The sequence below is a fragment of the Falco peregrinus genome, chromosome Z, assembly GCF_023634155.1.
Source record: "Falco peregrinus isolate bFalPer1 chromosome Z, bFalPer1.pri, whole genome shotgun sequence".
NCBI lineage: Eukaryota > Metazoa > Chordata > Aves > Falconiformes > Falconidae > Falco > Falco peregrinus.
In genome coordinates this window covers 39990245-40009662 of record NC_073739.1, presented here as the reverse complement: position 1 = coordinate 40009662, position 19418 = coordinate 39990245, and the positions used below count along the sequence as shown (strand labels likewise).

Genomic DNA, 19418 nt, shown 5'->3' with positions numbered 1-19418 from the left:
ATACTACTGTTTTCCAAAGTGAGTCCCCTGAAATGCAGAGCCAGAAGGTCTCTATTTTTAAAATTGGAGAAGTATGTGTTTTAAAGATTTGTGCTTTAATTAAAGGTTTTCAGGCAGCTGAGATTCTTGCATTATTTTTCAGAGCACATATAAGCCTATGTGATACAGATATGATGGGTGTATGCCGAACTTTTTTAGAATGCTGGAAATAAAAGTGACAAAACCAAACTTCGGATTATTACTTTTAATTTTCCACAGTTCATGTTTGCAATTCTCACTATTCAGTATTTTGTATAAAATCAAATACAATATGCAGTATTTTCAAATGAGACACAAATGCATATTGAACTACTTAAAATTACAAGATAATATGAAGCTTTATCTTAAAAATACCTTCAGCAAAATAAACTCCCACTCTGTCAATCCAAGTTAAAAAAATATTAGAAATACACAATTTAAAAATAATCAGGATGAACAGTACTGATTAGTCAAGAAATTTAAGATCTCGATAGTCTGTACACGAGTTTATGCAAGACAATCTGCAAACCATTAATATAAAAACTGCAGTGCAACAAACTGGTGAACATCACATTTTTGTCTTTTTCCATTTTAATGCACAAGTCTCTACAAATCTTATTTAAGTCAACAGCACTTCCTCTGTTTTACTGGGGCAAAAAGACAAGGTCTGAATTACCATCCAAGTTCAGTTTTTGATGCTGTAACAGAAGCCAGCAATTTGACCCTAGATATTACAGCTTTTGAGTATGTTGCATACTTTTGAGTAAGAGATCAAGGGTGAATCCATCTGTTGTGCATTTTAAATAGGGAAAAGAATTTCTAAGGAAAAACTCCTAATTGATGACAGCAGAAATAACTTCCTTCAGCTGCTCTGTGGTACAGCAGTGATGCAGCTGCTGCCACACATTCCATTTTGGCACATAATTAAACAAAGATTTAAAAACCAAGGACTCTCTCACCCATGGCCACTCTTCACGCTTACTTAAGACAGCTTTGGTACGGTATAATAAAAATGCTAGGCAAAGTACTAAAAATTCAGAAGAACAAGTGAAGCAATACAGTTAGGTGGGACACAATGAGGTAATGAGTTAATTTTCCATATAAGGCTGTTTGGAGAGTTCAAATGTAAAATCCCTTTGACATTTATGTGTTTCTCCCTAAGATACTGGGTGGTGGAAAGAGTACCCTGAAACACACTCATGCCTAACATGCAGTTTTGGTTTAGCTACAGTTGCTATTGTGTGTGTTTGTGCACTTGTTTCACCAAAACTTACTTCTTAGGAACCTGAAAGTGCTAATGGCTCTGCTGGTTACTTTAGAAAAGGCAATTACATTTTGGAATTTGGAAGGGCTGTGAAATAGACTGATTAGGTCAAAAGCAAAGATGCCAAAAGAAGCAGCTCAGCTGAGAGAAGGGCAAAGCCAAACACAGTATTACTGTATCTTTCTTGACTCACCCTCTCACTTCACTAGTTTCATCTCTTCTGCCTTCCAAGTAAGAATTTACTTCAAGAATAAACAGAGATTCATATTTGCACAATATACCTACTATTGTGGTTACCTGTAGTTCATCTTTTGGGCAAGTGACATACTAAGGAAAAAAAAAATGTAATCACTGTATCAGGGTGAATTCAGTTCCCCTCTTTTAGGTGCTTTTCACCCATAAAAAACTGGTGGTGAGGGTGAAGATTTAAGAGGAAAACAAAAAATAATCAGGTATGAGCCTCAATGGTCCTTTATTTTGCATCACACAAGCCTCTTCTGTTTTCTTTTTATTTGTATTTGCAAATTTTGAGTATCCAAACTTATGCATCCTCCCTGAAGCTTACTTACACTTCCCATCCTGCTTCCCCTCCAATTCAAGATGATCTTGCCACAAAATGTTTTCAAGCCAATGTGTGGTTATTCATATCGGCATTCAAAAATGACCAGCCTAACAGAAAGCTTAACCTTAATTTAAAAGCATGTAGGTTGAAACTAGTCACTGCACCTGCCCATTTACACTCATGAAAAGAAAATTCTCTCCCTTGCAGAGGTAATCAACCTTTAAAAACTTCAGTTATCCCACTGCTAACATTTCAGATCTCTCCATTTCTTGTCCTTTCTACTGTGAGAGTCAATCAACAGATAACTGTATGATATTTAAGGCTATGTGGTAACAGTCCTCATCTGAGGGATATGCAGCTATAAACTTCAGTTGGCAGACAAGGGTACATCACTGCAAAGACGACTTTGAGATTTCATAATGTGAGAAGTGGTAGGGATAAAACGCTGCCAGTGTTTGAAGACAGTCTTGTAGTGGATGAAAACTGCAGTATCAGACAGAGGTAAGCTGTAGGTTTTGAAGTGTTAATTAGATGTTAAAAACTATACGGGCCCTCAGTTCCACTACCAATTGCAGTTGTACAGCAAGCTTATTTTCCCTTTTTTGTGTGCTGCACTCATTAGGTGTCTCAAAGGCAAAAACCTGCGACATCCGCATGTTATCAACTGTACCAATAAAACCCAGGAAAAATTCTTACCTTTTAGATATGGTAATCTAAAGTTTCACCTAAAAGGCTTGAAGATAGGAAAAGAAACAGTAATGACATTTCAGTATGACAGCACTGCTTTAAATGGTAAGCTGTTTTTCCCTCCCCTCAAAATCACAGACTTAAAGCAATTACAACTAGCTAGAAGAGCCATTGGTTGTGAACAACTAAAAATCTATTACTGATAAAACTAAGTTAATTGCTTATAGTTACATTTTTTCAAAATAAACGAACCACACAACCTTTGAAAATAAAGCACTCTTTGGTGGACAATAGTTGCTTCATGTAGTCAATACTGCTGCTTCATAAAAAACTTCATATAAAATAAGAAAGAACAGCCAATTAACACAGGACGGTACCAATACTATAAGAAAAAAGCTTTTGTGATTTGATTTTCAGTCTCAAGTGCAGACTTGAGCCCAGTCTGAACGGACAACACAGATTTAAATATTTAAAAGCTCCCACTGTCTTTTCATTTCTAGTGGTCAGCAGCTAAGTGATTGCCATCACAATTTATACACATGCATCATACATACTAGCAAGCCCTCTTTATAATAGAGAGCTTACATATTTACACCTGAGTCTGAACGTACACAGATTTTTGTTGGTTTTGTTTCAGGAAGTGTTAGCACATCAGGGAAGTGTCTACAAAGCACGTTGACAGTTCATTTTATTCTGCACGTATGGAAGAGATTCTTTTGTTTCACTTTTGCTGAAAAATGAAGCCAAAGTAATCTTCTTTGAATTGCATAATCCCCTCTAGTCGCATCCCCTTCATTCCTGAATATCCTTTTCACCACTGGTTGCTTATTTGAAAATTAACGCAATACTGTTCTAGTCCTTGGGACGGATTGGCTGCTGAAATAAAACATATTTGAGAAAAAAAGTTAAATATGTACTCAGTATGTATTTCAAGCAAATATTTCTGGGAAGGTAAAATGAGCAAACAATACTTCAAAGAAAGAAACAGAAGATAAAAGTCACTGCATTTAACAACAGCAATATTGGTTGTAAAGAAAGCACGGAGTGGTCTGATCACAGACAATATGAAGAAAGGTTCCGTCCATACAGAAAAGCAACAGATTCAAAGTACCATAATTTCATTAAGCGCATTTGCTGTAAAGCATTCCTTTTCTTTCTCTCCCTCTGCGATATCATACTGTTGGAAAAGTAGAAAGAATAGTAAAGAAACAATTTTTTTTTAAGCTGGATTTAGATTACATATAGACAAGCTCTGAAATGCTGCAGGTAGTTTTCAGTGTTTGAACACGGGTGCAAAAGGGTGCTTTACAATTCCCAGCAAAGCAAAAGCACAGGAGATTTTTAAAGCGTATTCCTCTTTGTTAGTTTCTGTGATCTACCTCTCTGGTTAGAAGTAAAAGAATTTATACAATACATTTTTGATACATTTTCCACCACACTCGCAATTTTTACTTTTTTAATAACCTGACCTGTATTCCCTTAAGCACCTCTACCTACCAAAATTCCTTCACCACTCAAGATTTAGTTTCTAATCAACTACTTACTATACACATAATCCTAATTCCGTTATGTGTAGTAACACAGAAAAGATTGTTTCATTTGTGTCTTACTACGATTCAGCTGGGTTGGATCTGATGTATGCACCTTGTTAAAATACAAACACGAATGTCTCAGTAACTGGCAAATTTACAAGGAAGATGTCTTAACTAGAGAAACAAGGGGCATCCACAGAAGAGACCGTGGATAATGCTCTAGCAATATGATTTCTTGTAATTCAATGACAGTGCTATTTCCATCACAAGATATGATGTGCTATGTCCACCAGTACCGGTCTTTTGTAGATGGCAGCTGACACCTAGAGATGTTCTGTAAAGGAAATGCAGCGAGTGTTATGAATAGGACTGAAATTCCCTTAATTCTCTCTGCAAAGCCAGAATAGAGTGTTTTAGCTGTAAGTGACTGTTTTGGCTGAAAATCATTCTGGAGGCATTCTATGCTAGTGTCTCTAACAGTCTGAAGGATAAAATGGTAAATCAGTTACTCAGCTCTGCAGATTACACTGTGTTAAGATGTTTTGCAAATGTGATTAATCTACAGTAAGAATGGACCTAAAGCATCAACAAATGAGATTTATGTAAAAACAGTGTAAGATGTTTCCACTGGAACATATCAAACAAGAAAATGAGAGGGTAAGGCTACACATTAATATTGGAAGTTCAGAGAAGGCAACAAGGTCTTGACAAAGACATATTGGTTAGGGCATGATCTCAATTTTGTGATAATAATTATTCTCCTCTACCCTAAAATCCACTTGATCTGGAAGAGGTCAGTCAATATAAGCACTACGAGGCAATGCAAACTGCAGAGACTTCAAGAAATTAAATTTAAAAGAGATGAAAAAAACCCAAAGGGATGTTTAAAAGAAGAAGAGAGCAAGGTTTTACCAAACACAGGAAAAATAAAGGACACCTACACGATTAACAACAAGGTACTGCATTCTAAGTCCATGAAGTTATACAGTCATATCAAAATACCCTTTAGAGGGATGAACACCCAATCTGCCCTCCCTCTCAGATGACACGATAATTAAGAACTCCAGAACTGTGACATACCTGTTTAGGACAAACTTGATTACTGGATGCAGCATAAAATGACTTAAATTCTTTGACTCAAGAGTTAGAAGAAACGAAACAGAATAAGGAATGAAATATTTGGGGTAGAGGCTTCAGAAAAAATCCCTTGAAATATGAAGTAGCTTATGAAGTTTGAGTTCAACCCGATCCTTGGTCCTCAGAGTCATAAATCTGTCAATACACCTAAAGGATCTCTTTCAAAATAACTGAAATCTTCTAAGAATTCTATTTTAGGGGTGTTGTTTCCTCCTAGGGATAAGTATTCTCATCTCACACAGGAAAAACATCAACTTGGAGGTGTTTTCTCCAGGGTCTGAAAATCTCTGTTCAATTACACATGCACATACTTCCAAGTGTTGCAAGGAGCTTAAAACTGGGAGAGGCATGAAGAATAAAAACAGCAGGCAGAATCCATCCAACATGGTGAAAATGACGCAAAATGAAGGAAAGCCCAACCAACCAAACAGGAAAACCCTGAGAAATACTTCAGTTTTTTAGTAAAATATGCATTTCAGGAAAAAGATATTATTTTTTAACATATTCTTACATTAATCAAAACATAGTTCCTATAGCTACTGCTAAGAATTCTCGGCTGCAGTCTTCTGCTGGAAGAAGGGTTCGCCGGAGTCAAGAAGACGCTCAATATGAGTTATGCATCTTGCTCAACTTTATTAGTTTCTAACACTACTTATATAGAACCGATACACATGCATATTCGTAAAGCAGAAATATAATTGGTTAGTAGTCTCTAAATGCGCGTGGTTCTCACTCCCCTAATTATCATGACTAAAATAAGCATTCTATCCATGTAGCTAGTTGTGTTGCTGTGCTTCAGCCTTGTAGTTTGTTACTCCCTATATTCCCATTCTGGTCCCTATCCTTCTTGGCCCTGCACCTGCTTTCCCAGCAGCTGTAGCTTGTTACAGCCACGGCCTGTTGGCACAACGTAATCACTCGGTCTCAGGATTCAAGAACAGCTCAAGGCTACCTTTCTTGTTATCTCCAGCACAGCAACTTCAGTACAATTCTGGTTACAGGCCTATTCTAATACCAGGCCTGGATTGTGCAGATCTTCAGAGATTCTAAGGCCATGCTTCTGCAGCCATTCTTCTGCAGTCTGCTGTTAATGACTGTTTCTGATAAGAGTGATTTTTTCATAAATTCTGTTACCTTCAAGATAACAGGGCAAGGAAGGGCAAAGAAAAGCTCTGTGGGGAAAAAGCTGCACAACCCCCTGGAATTTTCAGCAATCTTTATAAATCAAACTACGTAACTACTTGTTATGTTATCTGCCACCTTTTAATCTTCCCAACAAAATTCAGTCTCTTCAGCACCCAACAGACCCATTCAAAAGCTTTTCACTATAAGCACAAGACAAACTGGTGAACTGTAACCACTGGAAATTGCTTGGAATTGTCTTAAGCAAATCTTTCAGGCTTATCTTTGATAATGATCTGGAGAGCTGCCAGAGGGGCACAGACACATGCATACACAAAGAAATGTAGCAGCAGTATGGCCATAGGCTTCTGGGCCAAAAGGCACTTTCAGTCCTGCATAAATCTATCTGAATTTAAAATTTCATTGAGCTTTACCAAACAGGTTCAGCTCAGATTATCAGCCACACTCTCAGTGCCAAATCTTATACCCATATACCATGCACTTTATACACTTCCCCTCTACTACTGCATTTCAGTTGTGCATCAAATTCCTCTTAGATTTCGCTTCATGTACTGACTAATATTTGACTTAATGCTGTGAACAACTTTTCCGTCCCTTATTACAGGCAGAGGTTTGGTAAAGAAAGGGATTTTTCTTACCAAAATCCCTCACCTTCAGTAATTCTAACTCATATTAGCATTTACCATATAAAATTCTCAAAGCTGAAAGACTGAGCAACATAAACAACACAAGATTTAATAAGGTTCTAGATATTTTCAGTACATGACATAAACCATAAAATTCTTTCTCATTTCCCATTGCTAGGAGAAGGAGTTGAAACTGTGGCAAAAGCTGCCATCAGCAATTGATATGCCATTTCAAAGTATTTGCCTAGAAAACAGTTACTGGATCTGTAAAGAGGGTAACTCTCACCTTTTTTAACTGTTTTTTCTTGCAGCAGACCTGGTAGTTCTTTTAGTAATGTCTGAACTGTCAGAAATGCTAGGTTCAGAGGTTTTATTTTTCTGAACACTGGAGTGCAGAATTACTCTGGAAAGAGTAGGAGAAAAGAAAGATTATATAATCTGAAAGTTTCTAGGAAAACACTGAAAAGCGGGTATTAAAGTTGATGTAGAGCTAACACGTACCAGCTGGCTTTTCACAAATCATTCTGAAAAGCAAAGTCCTTGTTATAATCATGGTAATGCAAGTTCTTTTATTAGGAGCACAGCAGCTTTTTCTGGTTGATTTTTTGGTTGGGGTTTGGTTTTGGTAGGTGATTTTTTTGCTTTCAAAGAACAATTTAAATTTATGGCTTTGAATTTCCTGTTAGGTTTTGGAAAGACAAAAAGCTAATAAATTGTATTGTATATTACTGCAACAAAACCAAAAAAAAAGGATAAAATCTGGAGTATGCCACAAAGCCAAACATTATTTTCCAGACTGACACAGAAAGGAATTCAGAAAAAAAGCCAAGTAATTCGATTTGCGAAGATCCAAGCCTGATCTCCAACAATTAACCAGGAGATACTCCCTTAAGTATAGTAGGCTGAGAAAATCATTGCATATGCTGGCATTTTGCTCTTACAGGGAGTTACTACACCATACCCAAAACTCAGCTTTACATGCTGGTTGTGCTCAACTGCTTGTCTGGAAGACTCTAGAGCAGTATGTTGACTATTCCTTAAACAGGCAGATAAATCCTAGTGTTGCTTACAACAATAAGAAACCCAGACTGTGAAATGCAAATAACTATTTTTAGCCACAGCCAACTGGTTCATGGGGAAAACACATCTTCTGTATTCCTGAATACTTGTAGTGAAATTGTAATACTATGGAGACATTGGAATCCACAGATATCTATTCAGTGCATCATTTTCTACATCTAGTTCCTAGTTATTCCATCTGTGCAAGGCTCCAACTGTAAAACTATGCATCATTTTGAAGATTCAGAGCTAAGACTAACTTAGCTATTACTGGGTTTTCCCTTGCTGTTACTAGACTCTAATTTTCAGTGGCTTCACTGAGTCCATCTGTGTCAGCAGATTATATTAGATTGGACATCAAAATCTTCATGAAGTTGTATAAACTGCAGTCCAGATGCTTAATACTCTGAAGAAACTGTTTTCAAAAATCCTAGATATGAACATAAAACATAACTTTTGGAGCAAAAGTGGACAGGCATACATGGGAGAAAATATGACTATTTTCATACTCATGTAACATATTCACCAAAACCAGAAATGGAATAAAATCCCTATGCTTTTACCGTTTTATATGGGTTTAATACCAGAATATGCATCGGAGGTAACACAATTTCATCTGAAATAAATTCTTTTCAGCGGTAAAAGTTATCAGCAACCTTGTTTACCACATACTTCTAGATCGTTTAGCAAACAGATGACTACAGAACCACAAAGTATTTTGAATTTCGACTTGAACAAATCTCTCAATAATTCAGACTTGCAAAATCTTGTCATCTGATTTGCAGAAGTCCAAACTGAACAGATGTTCTCTTCCTCTAAGATAGGAGACAAGATTGTAATGGCAAGTACTATCAAAATATGCAAAGCAAATTCAGAGTCAGAGGAATCAGTTATTTGCGAAGCTGAAAACAAAAACCAGGTACCTTCATGTCATATCATGCTTCTGTAGACAACAGAAACTCTCCTAACAATCTATCCTCCTTGCATGCCCAAAGTTAAAAGGTTCAAATCCTGGAAGTTCACTTTGTAATTTCTATTGTGCTTGTAAACCAGTTCTAACAAGTTCTAATATTAAAATTCTCTTTTCAGTGCCACAGTTGTCATACAACCTCAACAAATTTGGGCCACTGTGCTTTCAGCTAGCTTTAAAAATGATACTAGTGGTGAAAAAAGACTTATATTGTACCTTTCATCTGTGCCACTAGCAACTTTCAGGACTGAACAGAAAGGTACAATGCTGGCTTAACCTCCTAACATTTAGTCACTGAAATATAAGCGTGACCAAATCATGGCATATACAACTTTTATTAGAGCTCATGCAGACAAAAATATGGAAAAATAATGTATTCTCCTTAAATATTTGTATACAGCATCTCTCTGTATAAAAATGCATGTAATGTACACATAAAAGAAAGCAAAAGTTATTGGAATGTGATATAATATTTCTCTTATAGATGTCCATTCTTTCCAGACACCAGAAGTTCAGAAAACAAGTCTGTATACAAGGCTTAAACCCATATACTTATTAGATATGAACTGGAACTTTATGAAGTGTTAAGACACTACCTTGCACAAACACTAAAATATTCATCCTTTCAGCATTTCATACGTATGTCCTTACTTCCCACATAATTTAATCTGTTCAGCATCAAGAAAGAAAAGAGGTTCTAAATGGGAACATGACTTATCATGTCACCATATATAACTGCACCTTAAACCCAAACCAACCACAACATCATCCTCTTAAAGATTGCTGTATTTACCAAAGGGTAGGGAGAGAAGGAGCTGGCTTATGGGATCACCTCAGAGCCAGCTGTGAGCATGGTAGAACCTTTAACATCATCTGCTCTTCAGTCGATATGTCATTTTTACATCTCAGCAATCCACAACTTCACATGGCTACCCAAGAGTAAAGATTAATTGAAATCCCTGTGAACAAAACATTTGCTGCATGATCAGACATGTTTAAATCAGACTACAATTCTAGACTTCCAAGGCTGATAGCACCCAAGGAAAACAGATGAGGTCTCATTTACACCATCATCTGACATGGTGTGACAATATTCAGAGCTGTCTTTGGGCCTGACAATTGTCAGCTTAGGAGCAGTAACAGTACTATCAGAGCTTTCATTACAATTGCTACTGCATACACGTTTAAGGTCAGAAAAGAAACAAATGTACAGAATTTTGATTTAACACAATTAGACTTACAGCCTCACTTGATAGCAGGTTCAACAGATAGGTTTTATAATGGAGATGAGGCCACAGTAGAGGAAATCCTCCCAATATCTCGGACACCCCAAAAATCCCAAACTATATTAGAGAAGGGTAGGATCCTCAGGACACCCCCTTTAGTGTTTTGTAACTGTTCACGTAAAATAGCATGTCATGCTGTACATGACAACAAACAACTTCCAGAAACACCAGCAGAAAGTGCATCTGGTGTACTCAATGAAACACAATTTATTTATTTTTTAAAAGAAAAAGCAGAACGTTTCCTGAACACAGGCGATGTTGTAATAGCCACACTACTAAACATGTATCATAAGAATTTTTCATCTCCAGTTAATCCATAATGGAAGCATCACTTGGTAGTTCTGAACCTAATATATTCCCCAAACACCAGGCTGCTTATACACTACTTTTTTATTCAAGTTAGTACATTGGCCTTCAAACAAATCAAAACCCACTTAAGTGGAACAGTGTTTGGGTTCAGTAGCACCATCTTTTAAGTAGTTCACAACTTTTTTTCACCATTTAACTCAGAGCAAGGTGGGAGGACAGGTACACCACCAATACACAAAAGCCCGAGCACCCCACAACCCAAGACAAAATCCACCAAACCTGAAACGCCAGCAAGGTAGTAAGTCTTGCAGATAAATCAATCTACTCAATAAGCTTTTTTAAAAGAAAAATTATTACAGTGCCCTGCAGAGGAATGAGGGAAAGAGAGGCTGCAGGAACGTATCTTCTCTGCCCTGCAATGGGCATCTTATTTTTGCTATGGTTACCTGCTTTATGAAGTCTGTCAAATGCAATATTGCATTCTCCTTCATCATCTCATGATTTTTAGGAAAAAAGCCGAAGACCTCTACCACTGCTCCAAGTCATTGATGTGCAAGAAGTGACAGATACTCTTTAGTATACAGGGCTGCAGCCAACAGGACTGCCGGACTAACCCAGAGAGATTCACAATCCTGAATGATAATTTGATCTCTTAAAACACAAGGGACACTAGCTGTGTAACAGAGAGAATGTTAGCCTAGGTTTTAAGAAAAGCTTAAGCATTTTCTCTTCCAGACACAAACCAACATTGTGTGATTTTCAATCTTGGATATGAGGCAGCAGCACCAGTAACCCAATTGCTTACATCATGACACATTTAGCAACATCAAACAGTCTTTTCTCTTTCCCTCTAGCAAGGGAATTTTTAGACAGAACACAACTATAATCCTTTCTTTCTCTTACAGTTTTTGAGTGAAATTGATCTTACAGTACAGGAAAACAAAGGACAGATTGTTTTATTTTTTTAAACCCTTGTTTTAAGTTTATCTTTTTAGTCTGTGTTTAGAAATCTGAAATCTGACTTTTAGAAAACACTAAGACAATACTGCTACACTCATAAAACCCTGAAAACAATCCTTTCATTTAAGTATGTTCTTTGACAAAGTCAGGTACCAATAAAAAAAATCGCTAAAGCTATAGTAAATTTTGGGTTTTGTTTTTCTCCAAAAAAACAGATTAATATGACCTCAGCTAATGCTAATAGTGTATCTAAGTTGTCCACAAGTCCTCCAGTTCTCATTCTTAGGTATTAAGTCATTTGGTTTAGCAGAAAGAGTCCAATGCTTTTTAAAAATCTGGACAGAAAGTTGCCAGGCCAAAAGTAAAAAGGATAAAAACTCTTCACCTTAATGCTCTGCCAGGAAAGAATGCATTTTCTTACCTCATACTCTGGTGTAAAACACTTTTTCTGACCTACTTTTTCTCTGAGAGCACCCAAGTTTCAAGCGTTCACCCAAAGAAACCATTTCACTTTGAGGGTGGTGGTGATGGAGCAGCTCTAGGCAGACACAGCAGCAAGCAGAAGGCTCTTGTTTGGGTTTCCTGGCAGTTCTGCGTGCTGCTGAGGTTTTGTTCAGCCAAAAGATGGAAGCTGTGATTTGATGAAAAGAATCCACCTTCTAAGGGCAGGAAAGGCACCGCAATCACTGCAGCCACTTTGACATAAGCAGGGTGGAGAAAGAATGAAAACTGTACTCAAGGAACTAGTATGTTTTTAATGCTTTACACAGCTCATGAATCCAAGTAACAGAAAGAAGGGATTTAACTGGTCTTATAAAGCTCTGTAAAAAGTAATTGGGCACAAAAGAAGATGAAAACAGATTGCCTGGGTAAACAAGTGAGCCTTGACCTAATACTGCAACTTGCCTCATCTTCTGTTAGATTAAACAGGAAAAAAGAAATCCCATTTTATTGCCTCTCATGGCACACAATCCTATAATCTAGTAAAAACAAAGACCTACTGACATTTATAACAAACTCTAATCCCTGGCATATCATGTGAGTAAAACCATCCCTTTTTTTTTTTGGTAGGGTTTTTTTTTAGGAAACTAAGCTTCTTTGCAAGTTCATGGATTTCAAAGTAAAACTGGAGACAACATCTTCATCTGATACATGCAAAGGACAGGACCCTGTTTTAAAGCAGTACTTTTTCCTTTTTACAAATATAGTTTTGCTCATATAGTTTTGCTTATTTGCAGGAGCATGCAGAGAAGAAAAGCTTCAAAATTATGAACTATCCCGTTTATAAAAGCTCTGCACCTTTTTGTTTGCAAGCCAGCCATAAAACTCACTCAGTTACTCTAAATAATATATACAAAAATACAACAAAGCCAGAGCAGTGAAATTAATCTTGCAACAAAGCCAGTTAAGAAACATGATATGAAAACATGCATTTATGAGACATACTAGACAGAAAGTGTGAGCTATTGTAGAGAAATGGAATGGGACACTTACACAGTGGCTCTCTCAGGGGGTCCTGATGGTTACTATGTTCTTAAACCATCTAGACAGAATAGCAGGCTGGGCAGAAGGGAGCCACAAACAATCCACCAGATGACAATGCTACACAGTGTAGACACCAGCATAGCTAGAAGCCATCTAAAAAAAGGGGTTGGAGGGGGAGGAAAAGATGAACAAAAAATTCAAAAGCAAAAGCTATTGATGCATTTTAGCTTGTTTCAAGTTCTTCAAAAGCATATTGGTCTATAACTTTTGCCAAGCATTTTCTTACTGTCTATGACAGTAACAATCCATGCAACCATAGCTTGCCAAACGAGGTATCCACGTGTTGCTGGAATCAAAGCGTATTCCAAATATTGTCTGTACACTCTTTGGAAAATAAATGCATGCCGGAGCAGTACATCTCTGACCACTTGCTGCCATCTCTTATGCAGTTTCATCAGCTTGTATTCATACACCGTAATTCACAATCATACGTCTTAATACTAAAACATTAGATCAGAGCCCTATCAGTTTGTAGGAAAAAGCAGTTCATGTAAACACCCAGATCATGGGGTATACTACCTTCCTGTGTTCAAAGCAGCAAAAGCTAATTCATAACCCTTTGCCAAAGGTGCAGAATATTGCTAATTAGAGCATATACAAAGTATCAACTCATCAAAGCATATAGTTTATACAACCAACTTCAATAAACACTAACAAACATTATACACAAATCCCTTGTGACTTAAATGTAAGCAATGCCTGTAACTCTCAAAGACTGTAATTGTCCCAGCTTCTGGTGCTCTTACTTTGCTTTGTTTTTTTTTTCTTTTCTGTGAAATAGAACTACATAGAGGAATTATTGTTTGCTTCAGTAAAAATTGATCAATTTCACTGCAAGATTAATTGTTTTTAACAGTCTAAACTAACGGAAAAAAGAGGGACCTCTCTTCAAATAGGGAAGACTTCTGACTCACGTAGGACAGCTAAATATTCTAGCTGTATTTTGGCTTAGTAATCGTAACACAAAAAATATAAGAAGTTATATATTTATTTTTCACCAAATTATTTCAGTGCAAGCTGCAAGCCATACAGATAACTTGGGGGAACAGGAGGGAGGAAATTCCAACTCTGCACCACAATGCACACTATAAAGAGCAACTATAAGCTCCAAATCGATTATTTTAATTCTACAGAAGTACAAGCTAACTAGTTTTAATTAGAGCAGTCATGTTGTGGAGTGCTTCATGAATGGAATAACAGTAAACAGTTGATAGGCTGTCTGCATATTACAACAATGGCTCTGAATAATAACCATACAGTCTACATTTATTCTATGAAACATACAATAAATGAGATCTTTCACAACTTTTATTACATAACTTAAAGTACCTTTTATGAAAAAAGTACTGTAAAGTGGAAACTAAAGCACTATGTGCTTTAGCAACTGACGTGCAAGGTAGTTGTTTTTTTTACTGTGCTACCTGAGGTAACTGAGATGATGTGTTTTGGGGTCTTTGTAATGTCAGTTGGGTACAGGCTTTTTCTGAATCTGTGTAAATGATGAGCATGAACAAAAGAGAATCTCTTCAAACAAAAGCATAATTCATACATAGTAGTATGCGAGGGTTTCCAAAGACATATTCCTTTACCTTCAGCACATTCTTGCTACATACCTCTCATGTTTTCTAGGAGTCTGATGACACTGTTTGGTCTTTAAGAAGGAGAAAAAAAAAAAAAAAATCCAGGTGCTAGGAGCATGATCCCCTACAGAAACACAGCACAGTAAAAGCCAAGCTGCTTTTAGTCTGTGACTAGTGCTACATTATTTGCAAAAATCTGACAGCCAGGGATCATCATTGTTTTCCTACCAATCAAGTGAAATCCCTGTATGTCTTGCAAGTCTTACATTCTCCTGTAGTTTATTTAAGGGCAGACAGAAAAGCTTCTCCACCTACAGTTGCTACAAGCTACATCAGATGCAAAGGCCACTATGAACTTCCTTTCACAGGTAGTGTTTCAATACTTGTCTAAAGAGACTATCATACCAGGTTTCCTGACAGAAATGCACTCTTTTTCTATTTACTGAGATAGTGCTACTCTGTCTTCCAGATCTACCAGCCACTATCCCAAAGCCCACAGGATTTACGGAAAGTTCCTCTTCAAGTAAGAGGAAATGAAAGTAAGATAAAGATTCTTCTTTCAACTCTTCTTATGTAGCTGACTTTACTTCAAAAATCTGTGTGTACAAACACCACCACACGAAGTCATATTCTTCCATTTTTATACTACCATGGGAAAGACAAGAGACTGTTTGTGATTAAACTAAAAGTAAAGCATTCAGGAATACTACGGGAGCTTGTAAAGCGCAGACTAATGGAATCAAGACAACACAGAAAACCAGTAACGCAGTTATTTAACGAAGTTTTCCTGCCTCTTTAGTGCTCACCAAGCCTTCAGAGAAACAGTGAATCTCATGCTTGTTTTAAATGAGTAAATGTAGCCTTGGCAACAAACTTATTGGGGCAAAGGGAAGTATGCATAAAGAAGAAGAAAAAAGTATTTCTGGCATTTATATATTCAGAATCTGACTTACGTTAGTGGAGATGTAGTTGGAGCTTTTGCTTGCCTGCTACTTTTCAGAGCACGAAGCTTATCACCTTGTGTTACACAGTTTGTTTCATCTTCATCACTGTACTGGATAAGTGGAGGGCGGGAAAGATTAAAATAAAGACACTTAAGATATTTAAGAATTAACCTTATATTAATGTTAGAATTATCCCAACAGGAAAGTTTGCTAGGATAAAATCAAAGGAAATTCACTTGCATAGATACAATTATGTTCTTTCTAGTTCCCTATTTGCTGCTTTTAAAGCTGTAAACCATTAAGTGGTCTCATTAATTACATGCATCAGAACGTTGTCTACCTTTAGAACAGTGGAAACATCAAATCTTTGCTTAGGTACAGTACAATCTTCACTCAAGTACACCATTTCCCTCTTTCACTTGCCTTTGTAAAACAGCAGTACCATTTTTTTAAAAGGCAACATCAAAAGGTGTTGTAGAAGTTGCAATTACTTAGAAACTAATAAAAGCAAAAAAATATTTCAGCCCTTCTCTTAAACACAGACCATGAAGTAAGAACCTAAACAAAGTAAAATCACAGTGGTTTTGACTGCAAATTGTGAGTACTTCTTTTGTTCTAATATCTACCCAATTATTAAAGACTAAAGTATGATAAGGATACTCCTACTTCACCTGTGTATTGCACTTCTTTTCTCATACTTGCTGTTCATACCTTTTCCCCTCCCCATATCCCCTGATACAAAAAGTGCAAACAGAAAAAGAATCTGATTAACACAGTTTTAGCACAGCCAGAGGTTTGTTCAGATTCTCAAGAGCAGTTACAACTTTTTGAAGAGCACAGTATTTGGATGGTTACCAGCTCAATGTCCTTTCGGATGGTTCTCCTGTTTCTCATGTCATTAATTGAAATATCATCTACTCTTGACAGAATTCTTGTTACAGCAATTTTACAGTTTCCTTTCAACTTTGCACGGAAAATATCTCCTTCTGTCCAAAGTTCTGCCTGTTTGCTATCATAACATGGAAAAAAAGCCCAAAACACAATAAATCAACACCAAAGATTAAGTGTACAATAAAGAAGAAAAAGACATCTAGCTCTATTTTTGAAATAATTTATAGTTAATCTACTTACTCCATCAAGAAGTGTTGTTGTGGTCCAATCACTGAACCAGGTCTATTAATTCTAATCCAGGCAATAGTTTCAGCAGCTGTCATCCGATAATGCTTCATAATATAACAGGCAATAAGTGTGCCAGTTCGTCCAAGACCAGCTGTGTAAGATAAAAGAATGGCTTCTTTCATATACCCATCTTCATCTGGAATCTGTTGTAGCTACAGACATTGTTACTTGGACAAATAGTTACTGGCCTAGTTTATTATTAAGCAAACATGTTACTGATCAAACTTGCTAAGTGCAACCTACCTTTTGATTTTTTTTCCCCCATATACAAGGTTACTAACACATTGTTCACATGCTTTTTGAATTGCACTGAAACCAGTTGCTCTTCCAATTCCTCCTGACTAACCTCTTACTTTAGTTCCCAAGGAAAAGACAGATTTTGTAATGACCATGTCCAGGCACTAGCTGACACAGGCAAGAAGTACTCCAGAATGAGGAACCTTCTTTGCAACGGCCCTCCAAAGAGTTCTATTTACCTTGGGAAACATGAGAAGGAAAGGAGGGCAGCTCTAGGTAAGTGGCTCCTCTCCTCAGTCACTTGCTGTAAATATCAAAACCACACATCACCTTCTCTCATTTAACAACTGACTGATCAACATCAATGTAAAATCTTCAGTATAACCCAATAGCCAAGGCAATCACACAGCACTTTCCATGCCTTGCCCTGGCTTTAAGAACAGGCTACAGTGTTGCCCTCTTTCTCAAGGGTAAGAGCACACTGAGGAACATAAGGTGGTCTATACACCGTTAGTATGGTAAATATCAAAGAACATCTTAATCTGAGTGAAAACAAAGCACTTGTACCACTAATATGCAGTATTCAGGCATAATCAATTTAGCCATATACCAGAATTTATCATCTCAGTGGTGAGCAAGAGTATGCACTCGCTTCCCAACTGTTAATATGCTGGTTTTACCAATTCTACCACTTCACTCTATAATCCTGTTAAACATGCAACAAATGCAGTCTCTGCAGGTCCCTGGCAAATGGGTTAAGAAAAGGCCTTTCTCCAATCACAGCGTTATCAGGTACACCAGTAGTGAGGCAAGGTCTGTGAGGAATAAATGTCTGATAGGCTATTAAAGATGGTGTGGGAAGGGAAACATAGTTCCTCTAGAACCACAGAAAACTGTATCTTTATACCAGCTGCATTGGGCATGCTCTCTTTTCCTCAGCAGTCTAACTCTGGAAGAGCAGATAATCAGAGCATGCCCAGTGTAGCTAGTATAAAGGGTTTCTGAAGGATTAAGATCTCTGCGGTTCTGGAAGAACACGCATACTTTATGAGGAATATCCTCAAAAAGCAGCAATGATCTTTTCAAAAGTTTATGATTTGGTACATTTAACCTTACATTTTCAGAAAGACCTATAAACCTTGCCAGGACTTCAAATTCCTGCTCAAAAGCATCCTTTGAAAGTGTTAACACTTTCTAGCAGAAAGAGCTGATAATATTGGCAAGGTTACTTTCCCCAGCCTCACTCTTCAAAAAGCTGGGAAGATTTCCCTGGAACTTAAAAAAATTAGAAGATGAAGTGCAGAACAGAAACATAGAATTTGTACGGAAAAGTTGAAGACTGGCAGATAGATGTTCATAACTAGATATAACAGCAATATAGCGCAAAATACCTCAGGAATTGTAACTACAAGCATCACCTGTAATATAAATTTTTTTTAGACTATACCTTTGCAATGAACGGCTATAACACCTTCAGCGTTTTCACAAATATTTAGAAATGTTTTAACTATAGTATCACTAGGTGTGCTTCCATCAGCAAAGAAGAGGTCAAAATGCTCAAATCCAGCATCCGTAAATCGCTTGGCATCATACAGTTTTTTGTTGAGGCGTATTATAGTGGTGACCTTATGTTTCCTGAAGTATGGGAAATAAGCCTCTGGAGCATGGTGGGGATAGCCTATTTGAAAAAAGAAGGGGAAAAAAAAAGAAGAGAGTAAGGCTCAAACTGCACATATGAACAAAGACCCAAAAACAAGAGATGAAAACATTTTCAAAATAGAACTCATGTTCAACATAAAGAAACAGACTAACTGAAAATGGAATTTTAACATAATCACCTAGGTCAGATACAATTAAACCAAGCATTAAAATTTTACTGCCAGCGTTCTTATAAAAGAAAAAGAGCCAAGGAAAAAACACACTGTTTGAGGAACAATTTTTAAAGCTTGTTCTTACTGATAACAATCACTAAGAAAGCAGTGGGCTTGTGTCCCCCACCTCCTTTTTTAAGCATACCATTTTCAATTTTACTTCTTGAATGAGGTCCACTGAAGGCAATGAATTTGTTTGGTATTATCCAGTTAAAATCTCCATTTTCTGCTCTCTGTCAAGAGAAAATGCTTGGTTTATCATTATCCCTGTATTTTCAGGCTTTTCCTTATTGTTTCAAAATACATGCTAGATAGAATTGATGTACAATTTTTGCCAAAGGAAGTTATGTTAGTTGTCTGCTTTCTGTTCCATCAGGAGGATGCCAGAAGCTCTCAAACTCACTTTTCTTGCCTGTCTTCTCCTCTTTCTAGAGTTTTAGAACAACAGAACTGATGCCCTTCAGATGAAAGGCAATTTCCAATATTTAATTTTTTATAGGTTTCTAAAT

The 19418-nt window shown here is 37.0% G+C and overlaps 1 protein-coding gene across 7 annotated transcripts in view; it reads right to left on the bottom strand.

The window, feature by feature from the left end:
• Positions 1-229: 229 nt before the first annotated feature.
• CDC14B (cell division cycle 14B) overlaps positions 230-19418 on the bottom strand; it is a 46068-nt gene continuing 26879 nt past the window's right edge. For 2 of the 7 annotated variants that reach the window (XM_055790528.1, XM_013301818.3), the window contains exons 8-14: positions 19055-19142; positions 18486-18716; positions 16754-16892; positions 16478-16631; positions 15632-15732; positions 7256-7372; positions 230-3407 (exon numbers count right to left, since the gene is read on the bottom strand). In XM_055790528.1, coding sequence (XP_055646503.1) covers positions 7261-7372; positions 15632-15732; positions 16478-16631; positions 16754-16892; positions 18486-18716; positions 19055-19142 — 825 coding nt within the window. In that variant the 3' untranslated portion in view covers positions 230-3407; positions 7256-7260. The other 5 variants (XM_055790530.1, XM_055790529.1, XM_055790533.1 and 2 more) reach the window with 5 other exon arrangements.